This window comes from Callorhinus ursinus, unplaced genomic scaffold (genome assembly GCF_003265705.2).
Source record: "Callorhinus ursinus isolate GAN/ISIS: 27379988/994484 unplaced genomic scaffold, GSC_fseal_2.0 scaffold1, whole genome shotgun sequence".
Taxonomy (NCBI): domain Eukaryota; kingdom Metazoa; phylum Chordata; class Mammalia; order Carnivora; family Otariidae; genus Callorhinus; species Callorhinus ursinus.
This window is the reverse complement of record NW_027397063.1, coordinates 123,392,256-123,408,641: the sequence shown is the minus strand read 5'-3', so window position 1 is coordinate 123,408,641 and position 16,386 is coordinate 123,392,256. Positions and strand designations below refer to the sequence as shown.

General features: G+C 34.8%; 1 protein-coding gene across 5 annotated transcripts in view; it reads left to right on the top strand.

The window, feature by feature from the left end:
• Positions 1–16,386, top strand: part of TBC1D5 (TBC1 domain family member 5) — a 581,354-nt gene that overhangs the window by 217,921 nt on the left and 347,047 nt on the right. For 4 of the 5 annotated variants that reach the window (XM_025882739.2, XM_025882764.2, XM_025882715.2 and 1 more), the window contains exon 4: positions 2,750–2,880. The exons of the other annotated variant lie outside the window; for it this stretch is intronic. In XM_025882739.2, coding sequence (XP_025738524.1) covers positions 2,784–2,880 — 97 coding nt within the window. In that variant the 5' untranslated portion in view covers positions 2,750–2,783. The remainder of the gene's footprint in view (positions 1–2,749; positions 2,881–16,386) is intronic. 5 annotated transcript variants of the gene reach the window in all.

Here is a 16,386-nt window from a genome sequence, read left to right as displayed (position 1 = left end):
GCCGAAACAGAGTAAAGGGTGTTTCAGTCATTCACAGACCCCATCCTCTTGTACCCCTTTGCTTTATACCTTGCCTGTTTGTCTCATTGACTTACTGAGAGCCAAATATAGTGCCGGAGTAAAGAATGTGAGCTCTAGAGCTAGACAAGATAGTTTTCTGGCTTCAGTACTTACTACTGGTGTGACTGTAGACAAATTAATCTCTCTGTACCTTAGTTTTCTCTGTGGTAAAATGAAAATGATGAGGAAGGTATGTCAGGAGGGCTGTTGGGAGGATGAAATGATGAATATTCATGAAGCATTTAGAGTGGTTTTGACTTATATTCATTGCTCAGTCTACATTCATTTCAATTAATAATGCTTTTTGCTTGACCCCGTTAGGCATTTGAGCTTTGATGGTCCTTAACTTCTCCATAGCCGAGGACTTTATTTCTTAGTCTGTTTATTCATTTAATCAAAATTAATCAGATTGTTTTATAATACATGTAACTGATCATTTACTTTTTGCTCTCCTCTACTAGACTGTATTCCTCAGAATTCCTTCAGTATTGTAAGTGCTAAATATTTGCACACGTAAGCAGCAAATAACTGATAATTGTTTGGATTTATGGATTTAGGATTTGATTTATGGCTTTAGAAATTCTTACTGTATGTTGGCAATGAAAGTTTTCTGCTTTCTGTAGTGTTGGTTTTGCTTACCTTTTTGCTTTTGTTTTAGCCACAGTCTAAGGTGGAAAGGATTTTTTACCATCTGACTGTGAGTGCGAGTGGGTGAGAGTTGGAGAGTTCTGGTAAAACTCAGAAAATGTACAAGAGTATTTTACAAAGTGAGAGTTTTAGGGAGAAACTAAGCAGGATCGAGGAGCATGTTGTGTTGGGAAGAGGCTAGTCAAGGATTTGTCTATTGATTGGCTTCTCTGGAACCTTTTCTCTATAAGTGGAGTCCATATCCTGTAAAATTATGTACTCGTTTTCGTTGGGCTTCCTTTTCCAATTTATCATTCCTCATTGACTCTTCCTATATCATGTCTCTCCCTTCTCTTGAAACTTAAAATTTCATGTGTTACATTATTTTGGATGAAAATTAGTTAGCCTAGTTTATTTTTTTGGAAGATTCTGATTTGGGAAGGTTATATGCAGCTTATAAACAAAGAAAATTTATAAGTAGTTAGTGTAGCTTAAAAGTTCGATAAAAATTAATTAAAAACATCTTTGTTTAAATTGAATCATTTATAGAAATCAGAACCTAGGAGAAAAACCTTCAAAATGAATTAAAAAATAGGTGGTTATTTATATAATCTTGCCTTTGTAAGCATAATAATACTAGAGGTAAAAGCCATAAAAGAGATATAGATATATTTGGGTGCACAGAAATGAAAAATTACTTATGTCACAAAAACACCTTGTTATTTGAAGACAGACACACTCTGAGAAAAATATCTGTATCACATGACAAAGGTTTAATATTCTTAAGATCTAAAGAATGCTTACAAATTATGAAGATAATCATAATAAGAAACTCCATCCACAAAAGGTAATAAATAAATTTCAGAGAAAGTTATCAAGCAAATGCAATTTAAGATTTGACTATCACACTGGTCGATAAAATGAATTACCCATTCCCATTGTTAATGAGGGTGCAGGGGAATGAATTGTTCTATGTACGAATCTTTCTAGAGCATAATATGCCAAAACTTATCATAGAGTCTTATTTTTTTAAATACATGTTTGGTCCAGCAGTGACATAAGAATTTATCTTAAGGAAATAATCATAGGTTGGCATAGAGATACTACTAAGATATTCATTGTGAAATTGTTTATAGTGTTGAACAGCTGAAAGCATTCTATCTGTTCACTAATAGGGAATTGGTTACATAAATTGGTATAGTTATTTAATGGAATACTAGTGGTCCATTTGAAGTGATAATATGGTCTTTTTTATGGGTTGGAAAATACCCACAATAATCTATATAATCAGTATATTTAGTATGTTAGATCACATTAAAATATATATTTTAGAAGTTTTTTTTTTTAAAGATTTTATTTATTTATTTCAGAGAGAGAGAGAATGAGAGATAGAAAGCACGAGAGGGAAGAGGGTCAGAGGGAGAAGCAGACTCCCTGCTGAGCAGGAAGCCCGATGTGGGACTCGATCCCAGGACTCCAGGATCATGACCTGAGCCAAAGGCAGTCGCTTAACCAACTGAGCCACCCAGGCACCCTAAAAATATATATTTTAAATGCCAGAACAGAAACAGGAAGGATATGTGTAATAAAATGAAATGTTAACAGGGCTACTATTTTTAGCTAACACAATTATGAATGATTTTAGTTTGCTATATTTTTTATATTTTGAAATTTTCTATTGTAAATGGGTATTGTTTTGACAATGAAATAAGAAGATGCTATAACTGGGACTGTAATTTAACTTACAATTCAACTTTCTGTGCAGAGGTTTATTGAAAATACATGTGATTGAACATTGCGGTAAAGGTTACCAGTGAAGTTCAAATTTGGGGAGAGTTTTTGACATGGAAATTTTGTGCCACTTTTTGCTTCTTTGCATATGCCTGCCAGTGTGTTGTAACAGCCCCTGAAGCCTGAGGAAAACTTGTTAATGTCTGTAATGCTCATTTAATCATTTCAATCTTGTATTTATCCCTAGTCATAGCAGAAAGAAAAAATATCATTTCTCTGTCTCTCTCTCTCTCTCTGTCTCTCTTTTTTTTTTTTTTTTTAAATCTCCCAGGTAGTCACTTTGGTGACATTGTCCAGTTCTCATAATGTATCATTCCTTATCTGAAACTAGACACCCTCTGCAGCCAGAAGAACAAGAAGTGGGCATCGATCCCTTGTCAAGTTACTCAAACAAGACTGGAGGTGAGTTTTGTATGCAGATACATTCTGTTGTTAATGGAAAACCTAGCAGAGAGCCTCTAGTTAGCTCTGCCTGCCTTCTGTATGTAGTTCTTTTCATGAAGCAGAGCAGGGTATCTTGAAGCACACTTCCCTGGATAGGTAGAGAGCACTCTGACACTAATGAATACCATACAACGTCAACTTTCAATTATAGACAGAAGCATTAGCCAAATGTTTAATGCACTGTCATTCTTAAAAAAAAAAGATAGACAATTACTTCAACATAGGGATGTTGAAATACAAATGGCCTTTGTCAAACATCCTTTAAAGAAGTCTTAAGCTTCTGGTGTTGATTTTGCAGGGAATTTTTGCCTTTAAAAGTAAGTTGACATTATTCCAGGATAAAAGACTTGCCTCGTTCTCTCTTCTCTCTCTCTCTTTTAAACTAATTGAAATTTGTGTCTTACTTTTCAAGATCTATACATTGAAATTGTTGAAAGAATAAAAGAGACTGTTAAAATGTAAACTGCATTCACGGTCTACCTTATAAAAATTTATCAAATGTGTATGTTTCAGAACTCTGTTTTGTTTTCTCCATATTGGTAATAATATAGTATCTTGAAAAAGGAAGCAGTCAATTTGTGCAAATTCTTAAAGCCTTATCTTTATTTTTAGTTGATTCATTGACTCAGGTTACTACTTGTAATTTTTTGCTCATGAAATATATACATCAGGATTATGAGCTGTTTTTTAAAAAAAATCACAGTCAAAGTGATTCACATAGATTTTGTTTACTTCAGATACAAATTGTTTTTTCTATATTGGTAGAAAGGTCTGCTATTAACTTGTGTTTTGGGAATTTAAAAAAAATGATTCCTTAAAGTGGTTATTTCTTTAGTGCACAAAGCTTGACTTTATGGAGTGTGTTCATGGTTTTTGTGCATCTTTACTTCCTTCTACATCATACAAATGCCATTGTTGTTTTCAATGAAAATAGTATAATTTGGGGGCACCTGGTGGCTCAGTCAGTTAAGTGTCTGCTTTCGGCTCAAATCATGATCTCAGGATCCTGGGATTGAGCCCCGCCTCTGGCTCCTTGCTCAGTAGGTAGCCTGCTTCTCCCTCTGCCTGCCACTCCCCCTGCTTGTGTGCTCTCTTGGGTGCTTGCGCTCACGCTCTCTCATCCTCCCTCCTTCTCTCAAATAAAACGTTTAAAAAGAGTATAACTTGCCCTACAACTTATTTTTGTGATTTTATTTTTTATTTTTATTTGTGTGTTTATTGAAAAGGTCTCAAAAAGACTGTTCAAGGTTTTAATATGAAAAAAATTGTTAGCATCCCATTTTAGTTTCAGCATCTTAAAAATTTCAGTGGTGAGAATACTACATCTTCTAGTGATGTTTTTTAAATGTAATATCTGTAAGAAGCTCTAATAATTAAATAAGTCAAATTATTTCACAAGCTTTTCTGTAAGTGGGTATTTGTAAGTATATAAAATAATTTCACCAAAATTATCTGATTATGTGCTTATTTTAGAGCACAGTTTTTTTTTTCCTTTTTAAGTATGTATTTTTTCTGGTCTAGTTCATTAAGTATTGGGTTCTATTTTTTTATTTTAACTGGTTAAAAAACATTTTAAATTAATTTTATCCTTTACTGTTTGCAGGAATGAGTAGTTACCTTTACTGAAAAGGCTTTTCGTTTATATCCTAGCCTAACATTTCTATGACATACAAAGTTATTAGGACTGAATTGATGTTTAAAAGTGCCATTAATTCATTTACCCCAAATGTTCATTAACAATGTAAATGTATGCTGATGTTCTATGAGACAAGGAAGTGACTAATGACTCTTCCAACTAACAACACTTAAAATGAATAGAAACTTTAGATAGCTAATCTTGAAGTAATCAAGACCCTCATTCAGCTTGGCATCTCTGTATGCTCTAAAACAGCTGTCAACTGTTAAAAATATATACAAAACACACATACGCACACGCACATGCAGAAAGAATGATATGTAAATATCTAGCTCTTGAAAGCCATGAAGGTTACTAACCATAGTGGGTTTTGTGCATTGTATATGTAAATATTTTATATGAAGCATCTATTTCATCTTCTTAGATTTCCTTTTAGCAGAAAAACATGTGTTGCATTTTAATAGGGTTGTCATATTTATTTGAAGAATCATCACCTTTCTAGTGTGTTTGTTTATTTTAATATATGTATTTCATGGGGCTCTCCACATATTTGAAGCCTTTTACACATTTTTCCCACCAGGGAATTTATGGCAAATGGATGCCTCATTTTATAAGTAGTCAAACACTGGACTTATTCAGTGGTTTCTCTATGTAGAAGTTATGTTTTTATGGTTTTGTTATTAATTCCTGTTAAAGATTCCATAAATAAACAATAAGTCTTCAGTTTCTCAAAACTGAATTTTAACATTAATAAAGAAACAGTACATTATTGAGTTAAATAATTCTGAGTATTCTGTAAAGCATTAGAAAAATAGCCACATCATAGGAATAATAAAGAGAAAGCTGCTGCTTATTGGTTTATTTTCATGGGTGGTGGCGGAAGGTCGGCAAGAACAGAAAAAACTGTTTGAATATATACATGCAGAATTTTCCTTGTGAATCAAACATTTAACTGCTTGAATTTCTTTTTTAAACGGAAAATAGCATAGAAATTATGACATATTTCTCTGTGTCCTATTTGGTCACATACATAGTTTACTACTTTTAAATTCCAAGATCTTTGATCAAGGGGTATCAATTAGAAATTGGCAAGTTACCTGTAATTCAGTTGAAACCATAAAAAAAACCCCAAATGTTTGTTCGACTATTCATGATTATTCATTTGGAGGAAAAGAACATTTCCCTCTATTAAGTCTCTTTGGAGAATAGCACTTTGTTACATATTGCCAGAGTTTTTAGCTTCAATTTTATATGCCCTCTTACTTACAGCTTTTATAGTATTCAGATAATTACTTAATGTAATGCTTTTTATATAATATCTGTTTCAAAGCTTTCTTTCAATCTTCAGGGATAAAATATTTAGTAACCTACTTAAAAAAAATCCAAGACATTCAGAATATCCTGCCTACTCCATTTTTGACTCTTGTAATTTTGTTTTTGTCCCCAGTCTTCCTTTCTTTCTGTTGTAATATCATAGAGTTTTAGAACTAGAAGGGCGTGCCTGGCTTTATTGCTGAACAAATTGGTATTAATTAAAATAGTTCACTGAAGTTGATATAATAAAATGGTGCTCTCCTATTATGATCTTTAATATTGTTTTCCATATAGCAGAAGTATGTTTAGATTTGAGTAAAAGATGAATTTGTTTTGGAAAGATATCTGACAAAAGTATAGGATGCTGTCTAAGTCATCTTACTTTAAACCCTGCCCTTGCTCTAATTATAATTAGAGGGAATCATCATAAGGAGGAAAAAAAAATCTTCCTTTCCTGGCTTAAAACTTTTCAGTGGTTTTCCATTGTGCTGATAGTAAAATCCAAACTCTTGACCATGATGTTCGCTGTCTCATCTGTCTGGCCATGGTCAGATGTGCTAAACCAGTTTTAAACTCTGAACCTTTCCACAGGCCATTGTTCTCTGACATTATTCTTGATTCCTACACAGCACTCATTCTTAAATGTAATTCTGCATTCATTTGTTTGTTTGTCTCCTTGTCTAATGTGAAAGCATTATGAGGGCAGGAACTATTGGTGTATCTGTTGGCCCACGGACACCATTGAATTAATAACAGATAAATGAATTGTGTTTTACCAGTTTGAATTCCTTCACTTACATTAATCAGTAATTACTTCATGTATCTTTTTTCCATCTACCTTTTTCCTTTCTGTCCTAAGTTGTAATGTATGAAATCTGTTTTATCCTCTCATTGTTTTAGTACTTTAATTTTTGTTCTTTCAGGGCTTCAAAAGTCAATATAATCTCCTCTCCTCTTTTGGTCTCATTGACCTCTCCCTTCTTTGAAATCCCTCTTAAAATTCACTTTTTCCATGTTTTCTTTCATTTTTGACCCAAGTCAGAATTTCCCTAAGAACCAACAGAAGAGAATATTCTGCCAGATAAAGATCAAGCTGTGATGTCCTTATTAACCCATACCAAAAATTACTTAGCAAGGGAAAGCTAAGGAAATAAATGATTACTTGTCCAAGATATTTATGGCCACAATATGGGAGCATAGACTAAAGTATGCCTACATTTAATATACATGTTTCATATATGTAGCTTCTAGTGAAAAATCTACAAAAATACATTCTTAATTTTTGATTTCTATAACTTAGTGCAATTTATAGAAGTATTATTTATTGTACATATGAATGTTGCTATTGTGCATATAGATTGTTGTGGAATCTTGTCATTCAATAAATATTTGAGTGCCTTCTATGTACCGGGCGTTGTTTGGAATGTTTGGAGTGCTGGAAATAAAACATTGAAAAAGATAAACATAATTCTGAATGCCAGTTGTAATGGTTAATAGCCAGGATTTGGGGGACCAGAAAAATAAAAGTAAATGGCCAGTTAAGATGAAGAATGGTTAAGTACTTTCCTAAAGTAACTAGTAGTATGCTCAGATAGTATGTTTTGGGGGAATTTAACTTAAATTTGTGGTAGTGGTGTGTCAAGGAAGGTGTGATACCTGTTTGAGCCACAACCCAAAGGATGAATAGCTGTTAGCCAGTGATTGAGTGAGTAAAGAATATGTGCTATGAGCTTGCCTGCTGCCTTCTTCAGTGTGGTTGGAGGCTAGCATTCAAAGGAGGTATGGACACAAATGAGACTGAAGACCAGGGTCATGAAGCCACTTGATAACTAAGAACAGTAGGTAGTCTAGTGAAGGAATCTTACTGCCAGAATTACATTTTAGAAAGATTATTACGGTTACAGTTAAGAAGCCATTGCAGTATTCTGGGTAAGAAATCATAGTGGCCTATACTAGGAAAGTGTAGAAGCAGAAATGCAGAGAAGTGGAAACATTTAAGAGATATTTAGTAGGTAGAATTGACAGCACTTGATATTTGGATATAAGGAAGTGATAAGGGTGAGAAGTTTGAAGTGGCATTCAGTTTTCTGAGTTGACCAGTTAGGTCTGTGACAATGCCTGTATTGAGATAGGGTGCTCTGTAAGGAGAAACTTTTTGTGGTGCAGGTGGGACGGGGGTGGCAGAGAAGATTGTAAGTTCAGTTTCAGATGTGAGTTAGAAATGCCTTATGACATTCAAATGAGAACATCCTAAAGATTTTGATGTATGGGTCTAAAACCTAGTGTACAGGTTGGTGCTGGAGATGAAGATTTGTCAGCTTAAGTATGGTAACAAAAACAATGTGAATGATTGTGATCACCCAATAACAGCACCTGGTGTGAGAAGACGGCCTAGCAGCAGTCTTAAGGAAAGCCAATTTAAAGACCTTATAGCAGGGACTCCTGGGTGGCTCAGTCAGTTAAGTGTCTGCCTTTGGCTCAGGTTGTGATCCCAGGGTCCTGGGATCGAGTCCCACGTTGGGCTCCTTGCTCAGTGTGGAGCTTGCTTCTCTCTCTGCCTGCTGCTCCCCCTGCTTGTGCTCTCTCTCTCTCCGACAAATAAATACAATCCTTTTTAAAAAAAAAATAAAGACCTTGGGGCACCTGGGTGGCTCAGTTGGTTAAGCGACTGCCTTCGGCTCAGGTCATGATCCTGGAGTCCCGGGATCAAGTCCCACATCGGGCTCCCTGCTCAGCAGGGAGTCTGCTTCTCCCTCTGACCCTCTTCCCTCTCGTGCTCTCTCTCTCTCATTCTCTCTCTGAAATAAATAAATAAAATCTTTAAAAAAAAATAAAGACCTTGTAGCAGAGGAGGATACTGTAAAGGGGACTAAGAGAGAGTGTCTAGGGAAGTAGAAGGAAAACTAGGAGTGTGGAGTCAAAGAACCCAAGGTGTTAAGGAGAAAAACAAAAGTGCCCAAGGTTAGCTAAAGGTTTAAGCAAATAGAAGTCTGCACAGGAGAGAGGCATTGTAACTATTGACAAACAGTGCTTTTTGTTATCCAGGAATCCATAGTCTTGAGTACTCTGTATTTCAAGTAAACTAATGATGTACTCTGTACTAAATTGGCATGAGGAATAGAGTGAAAAGTTATGGTAGTATTTGAGAATTTTAAAATCAATGTAAGAAATGTCTAGGGGTCTTGGAAATTTGCAGTTTAGAGCCAAGATGGAGGGATTTGTAGACAAAGGGCCATTATTTTCATTGTAATACTAGGAGGGAAGGAGAAAAGAAGATATTTAGATATAGTAGGTTCATTAGTTCAAAAACAGAGTTTGATGAAATATCACTGATGTTTTAATCTCTGATAAGTTAAGGTGAGGTAATTTGCTAAAGATGAGCAATAAGAAGCATTTGAAGATTTTGTGGAGAGTGACAAAAGTTTGGATGATTTGATAAAGAATATAAAACCGTAGGGGCCAAGTTGAGATAAGACATCATAATTTATAGATATACAAGCTTGTAAATTTGCATGATTATGTCTAGTAGAATTCAGCACCTAGGATTTGGTCACACAGGAAAGCAGGCAGGGGTTTTGCCATGGGAGTATAAGAGGTACACTTAGGCAAGGAGATTGATGGTGGAAGAATTCATTGATGGTCTGAGAATATAAGGAAATTTGCTACCATGGAAGGGGGTTCTAAGAGGGCAGAGAAAAATGTTTTGGAAGGGATGGAGGAGTCAGGGCAGATGAAGTTTAGAGTAATGTCGTGATAGGAGTCATGAAGGGAATATGGGAACAGTGTATGAGTGTTTGATATATACATTAATTTGATGGAACATTGTTAAATGGTAGCCAGTAATCTAGCTCAATACCTTCATTAATTCTGTGTTAAGAATTTGGATCTACATTAATTTAGATAGGTTTTGGCTTGAAGTCTTTTTTTTATTTAATCTTAAAGGCTTAATTTTTTAGAGCAGTTTTAGGTGCACAGCAAAATTAAGTGGAAGGAGAGATTTCCCATATACCCCTGCTCCAACACATGTATAGCCTCCCGCATTACCTATACCCCCCCACCAGAGTGGTTCATTTATTACAACTGGTAATCTACATGACAAATCATAGTTACCCAAAGTCCATAGTTTATATTAACATTCACTCTTGGTGTTACATATTACATGAGTTTAAACAAATGTATAAAGACATACATCCATCGTTATAGTATCATACAGAACATTTTCACAAAACCGTCTGTGCTCTACCTATTCATCCTTTCCCCGGCCTCTGGCAAACACTGATCTTTTTACTGTTTGCCTAGTTTTGCAAGAAGTATCGTTTTAGTAGAAAATTCTTCATAGAGCCCAAGTGTCCATCAGTAGATGAATGGGTAAAGGAGGTGTGTGTCTGTGTGTGTGTGTGCACACACAGACACACACACAAACGGAATATTAGCCATAAATAAGAATGAAATCTTGCCATTTGCAACAAAATGGATAGAGCCTAGAGAGTATAATGCTGAGTGAAGTAAGTCTGTCAGAGAAAGGCAGATACCATATGATCTCACCCATATGTGGAATTTAAGAAACAAAATAAATGAGCAAAGAAAAACAAAAGACAAACCAAGAAACAGACTTGAAACTATTGAGAACAAACTGATGGTTACCAGAGGGGAGGTGGGTGGGGGGATGGGTGAAATAGGTGATGGGGATTAAAGAGTATGCTCATGATGAAAAACAATAATATTAAAGCAATGTTTTTTAAATAAAGCAGTGTTTTTCAAAAAAAATTCTTTGTAGATAACAAGGTAAAAGGCAGTTTAGCTAGATGAAAACTGTAAGTAAGACTATAAAGCCATCAAGAAAAATGGTAGCTTTGTTGAAGGTAAAGATTGTTAAATAGAGTGACTTGGAAGTTCTTCAATGACAGTAACAAAGATAAAATGATGGTTTAAAAATGTCTCCTTAAAAACAGATTTTGTTAAATGCTATGACAATAGGGAGAAGTGAATTTAGAGAGCAGTGACCATGCCATGCTCAGTCCTTCTACGTCAAGATGTCCAAAAGAAAGCTGGAAATGAGAGACTTCAGTTTGAAAGACCGTGAGTTAGAATCTGAGAGTTGGCCCTCAGAGATATCAGTTCAAAGTATGTGAGACAGATAAAAAATCCAAAGAAAGAGAACGGAAAAGAGCTGAGAATTGCTATGTAGGAATTTTATATATTTGTATATATTTGTATATATTTGTAACTATGTATTTATATATTACATATATGTAATATATATAAAGATACAGTTAAAAAATAAAGTAGGGGATAGAGGAGTGCTAAAATTACAGAAACTACAGATATATGAGAACTTCCAGAAAGCCCAAAGTGGTCAGTGCTTCAAGAATTGCAAAGGTTAAAGAGTATAAAAAGAGAAAATAAATGATTTGGTGATTGGAAGAGTATTGATGATCTGTAATTAGTGGTTAAGCCAGTTTCAAGATACCAGTAAGTCATTTGAGTGGATGAGAGTGAACTGAAAATCTGATTCAGAATTAACCTAAAAAGACAGTGGTTAAATGTCAATGACAAAATATTTGATTAGTGAGGAAGGTTCAACTTACTCTTTAATACTAGATTTGGGTGGTTATATGTGAATTTTATGTGTTCATGCTCTCACAGTGAATTGAGATTTAGCAAGTTAGACATTTAATGTTAACAGTGAAGCTCACTGTTGGTAAAATGTAGATCCTTGAAATAAAAGATAGGTCTTCTGGACTTTGATCTTTTTTTTTTTTTTATTTTACTTGAGTTGTCCATTCCTTATTAATTGCATCTGGTTTTTAGTTTTATTTCAAATTTTCTGTTGGTGTGCCAATTCCCTTTATTTGCCTGAACAGATAGGCTCTTTAGAGGGGGTTATGTGAAGAGTCATTGAGTCACCTTGTGACTATACATGAATGTTAGTCATTTCCCAGGGTCCTAGGAAAAAAGGAGACCTCACTGCTGGCCCTGGTGACAGACAGAAACTATAGACCTGTCAAAGCTGTTACCACTACCCCCTTGGGCAAAGTTGGTCTGCAAAGGAATATCCATACCTTAGGATATTTTTCCTACCCTGTTCAGTCAGCCTTTATACCACTCTTGGATCACCACAAATGGGAGGTTGTATGCTGGTGTTTTTGGTTGGCTAGGTCTAGGAATAACTAGAGCAGATACAGGTGATTTAGAGTAACAGTATTATCTTAAAATCTTAGAAAAACAAAACCAGTTTGAGTTTTCTTATGCTTAGTTGTAGGATATGCTTTTTTTGACAGAATACCACAAAAGTGTTGTGCGGTGGGGCATGCATATTTATGTCAAGGAACAAAACACTCATAATCACATTTAACCTTCCATTCAACACACATCCATTGATGATTACTGCCTAAATCAGCAATTTTTTATGAGGATTACAAAATGGTACTCTTCTATTTCTATCATTCCTTCCATATTTATTAGCTGGAATTCTTTTGTAAAGGGTTCCTTGATTTCCCTACAGTATAGTTAATACAGAAAACAGAGTACTGAATTCTTTCCTTTAAATTGCCCATTTTCACACTAAGGAATTAGTGCCCTAGGTTCTTCGGTGGTTTCCTGTGAGATGTTGGGTATTTTTCTTTTTATCATAATTATATATATGATATTTATGCATTAAACGTGTTTCAGTCAATAAAAAACAAAACCAAAAAACCCACAATTACGTGAAATGACCCACAGTGGATTTCTTAAGAAAGAATTATATTAGTTGCTTTTGCTAATTTATTAGTGGGGTCAGAAAAGATAGTAGAGCCAGAGTTTGGACTCTTTCAATAATGACATACCCAACTTTTAGTTCATAGGGCTTAGAAAAGTATTTCAAGAGTTACCACCTGGCATCTCATGCAGTTACATCTCCTTTTTATTCACTTAATACTAAAACAGATGTCCCCTCCCCCATGGCTGAGTAGTGAAATGAATAATTTAGTCCCTTACAAGTATAATTCTCCAGGTCCCTCATGCTGCTTCTAACTCCTTTCATAACATTAACCAATTTTAAAAACTGTGTCTACCTAAACTAGTGTTTTTATTTATTTTATTTTATTTTATTTTATTTTATTTTATTTTATTTGACAGAGAGAGAGAGACAGCAAGAGAGGGGACACAAGCAGGGGGAGTGGGAGAGGGAGAAGCAGGCTCCCCGCTGAGCAGGGAGCCCGATGTGGGGCTCGATCCCAGGATCCTGGGATCATGATGTGAGCCAAAGGCAGATGCTCAACAACTGAGCCACCCAGGCGCCCCTAAACTAGTGTTTTTAAAGATTACAGGCATTCTTACTTTGATCTTACCCAAGAGAGGGAAGAACTGAATATCAGGGAAGATGAGATTCTAAGAAAAAATTTAAACCTTATGAGAGAATAACCAGGACCTCTTCAGTCCCTCTTCTGTATTTCTCCTGCTCCTCCTCTAGGGGAAATTCCCAAAGACCTATTTTTCCTAACTTTAAATCTTAAAATCATCTCCCTAATTTGTTGTGCAGTCAGCTATGTAATAAAACAGCCAGGAATATTTTTCAGTAAAGCTGTTATATTTTGGTAAAAATTCTCTTTTTATGTAATCGGGGTGTAAAAATTTTAATATGATTATACGTGGATATTTATAAGTTTTCTTGTAGATTTGAATAAAGCACATCTTGTGTTTCACTTAAAACATACAATTTTAATGATTATTAAAGATCCAATGATCTTTTTAAATAGTGAGGACAGAGAATAGTCCGTGTACTGCACTGAGTTTTAATCTGTATTACATTGGTGGATGTTGATATCTACTTCAGCATATTTTAACCGTTTAGAAATTACATAAGTAATTTGTAGTAAAAAGGGATATCTGTTATGTTGTGGTAATTTTATTATGATTTTCCTTCATGTTTGTAAATGTAGGTTTTTCTGTGGTTCTCTGACATTATTCCGTTCTTAAAGGATCTCTTTACCAAAAGCTTTGAAAATGTACTTTACCCTATTGATATATTGTTAATCTGATCTCAGGTAGTTTTTATTCTTAACTTGTGTTTTACAAGTATTTAAAATAAGTTAGTTTGGGGCACCTGGGTGGCTCAGTTGTTAAGCGTCTGCCTTCGGCTCAGGACATGATCCCAGGGTCCCAGCATTGAGCCCCGCATTGGGCTCCCTGCTCAGCTGGGAGCCTGCTTCTCCTTCTCCCTCTGCCTGCCACTCTACCTGCTTGTGCTCTCTCTCTGTCTCTCTCAAATAAATAAATAAAATCTTTGAAGAAAAAAAAGAAGTTAGTTTGCCATCGCTCTACTTTTGCTGTAAGGAGGCCTTGCTTGTTAATTAAATAGGTGTTCTGAAATATGAAATCATTTTCATGCAATGCTTGTACTTTACTCTGGAGTTTGACCATATACTGCTCCTTGAATTTCCTGAGAAGGAATCCCAGATGATGAATATAGGAAAGCACAAGACAAGAAACATTATGTTAGCTTCAAGCTGTTTTATTTTTCACATTTTAGGAAAATCTGAGTGTTTTAAATAGAAGAAATTAAGAAGCTAATAAATCATAAAAATTGTAATATCACAAGTTACTTACTTTAAATGGTCATTTTCTTTTATTACATCTCCAGTATTAAAAATATAATTTACTTGAGTCTTTGGAAATGATTTTCTACCAGTTAGTAATTATTGTATTCCTATACATTATAGTGACTGTTTATCTCTCCAGAATGTACAAATACATTTAGTTTTAGTCAGAAAAATCACCCACTGGCCTTGATTTATCAACAGATAAACAGTGGGAATTAACTTTTACTTACTCAAGTCACATATAAGGCAATATGTGAGCAAAATAATCATTTATATTATGGGAATATGTGTACTTAATAATAATTCTCCTACTTTCCCTTTTCTTCTTTCTTCTTACAAATGTGGAAAGACTTAAATACAATTGACTTCCTAGCAGTACCCTTTAGTGACAATTTTAATAGAATTTAACTGATGTACACCAGTCTTAGAACGCTGTCCATTTGAATCTTTAATTTGGCTTGTGAATAGATCTGTTATTATTAAATGTAAGGCTTTCTTTTTTCTCTTTTTTTAGTAAGCTCTATGCCCAACATGGGGCTCGAACTCATGACCCCGAGATCAAGCATTGCATGCTCTACTTACTGAGCCAGCCAGGTGCCCCTGAACTTACAGGTTTTCAATCAGATATGTTGGCACAATGATTAAGAAATTTTAGTGATACTCAGTAAATGAATAGAGATTTATAGAGGCACATATATTTTATTACACAGAGTACGGGCAGCAGGCCACAGGACTGATGTTCATTTATTCATTCAAAATAGTTAGTGATCATTTAGTATCAGGGGATAGACTATTAAATAAGTAGACCCAAGTGCTTTCTCAATGGAATTCACATTTTAGCATGAGAGGGACAGTAAAAAATATTAAAAAGTACGGAAATAAGGAAGAATATATGAGAAAGTGATAAATACTAGGCAAAGCATGAAAATAGGATAATCTAATGAGGAATGACTGAGTGCCTACTTTAGATTTCCTCAGATCTCCCTAAGAAAATGATATATCAGCTAGATGTGAATGACAGATGAGGAGGAGCCAGGCATGCAAAGTTGGTGAGAGAGAGAGAGAGAGAGAAATAGCAACAGCAGTCATAAAAAAGGGAAGAGCTCATACAAAAGAAGATCCGATCCCAGGATAGGAATAGACCTGTCATATTGAAGGAACTGGAAAATGTCATTGTGTCTAGGGCACCATGGATAAAGGAATGGCACAGGATGGGTCTTAATAGTCAGAGGCCAGATTATAATAAGGATTTTGTTGGCCAGGCTGAAGAGTACAGATTTTATTCTAAAGACTGGGAGTTATTTAGTCAGTATTGTTATCACTGTTGAACAATTAAGGTTCTTCTCAAGAAATGAGGGTGATAATTTTTTTTTAATATATATCCTTATGACTTGATCCTAGGCAATTTAGTAATGCCTGATTTACACAGAATTGTTTTATTTTTAAGATATATTTTCATATTGCTGTTTTTTGTATAATCTTTGTTTCCTCATTCTCAGCATTTTAACTGTTTATAATGGTGAAGTAATTTCTGCTTAACCTAAGATGAAAGAATGCCTTAAAATTGACCATTTATTTAAACCTCAGTTACTTCTATATGGTCTATTTTAGGCCATGCTATGGATATTAAAATAGTAATAGTAAATGTAGTCTAGTGTGACCTTTTCTGTTTGACCCATTGTGTGTGTGTGTGTGTGTGTGTATGTGTGTGTGTGAGAGAGACTTTGGGGGTGGGGGCATGTAATCATTATTTTCTCTTTGCTGATGTGATGGAAAATTTGCTCCTCTAGAACATATTAGAACAATGTATTTAATACTCTTCAATTTAATTTGCTTGTATCACAATTAATACAATTAAGGTCACTTGAAACTATTAACAAATTGAGTAATTTACTTTAACAATGTCATTGTGTTCTCACAATTACATTTGCT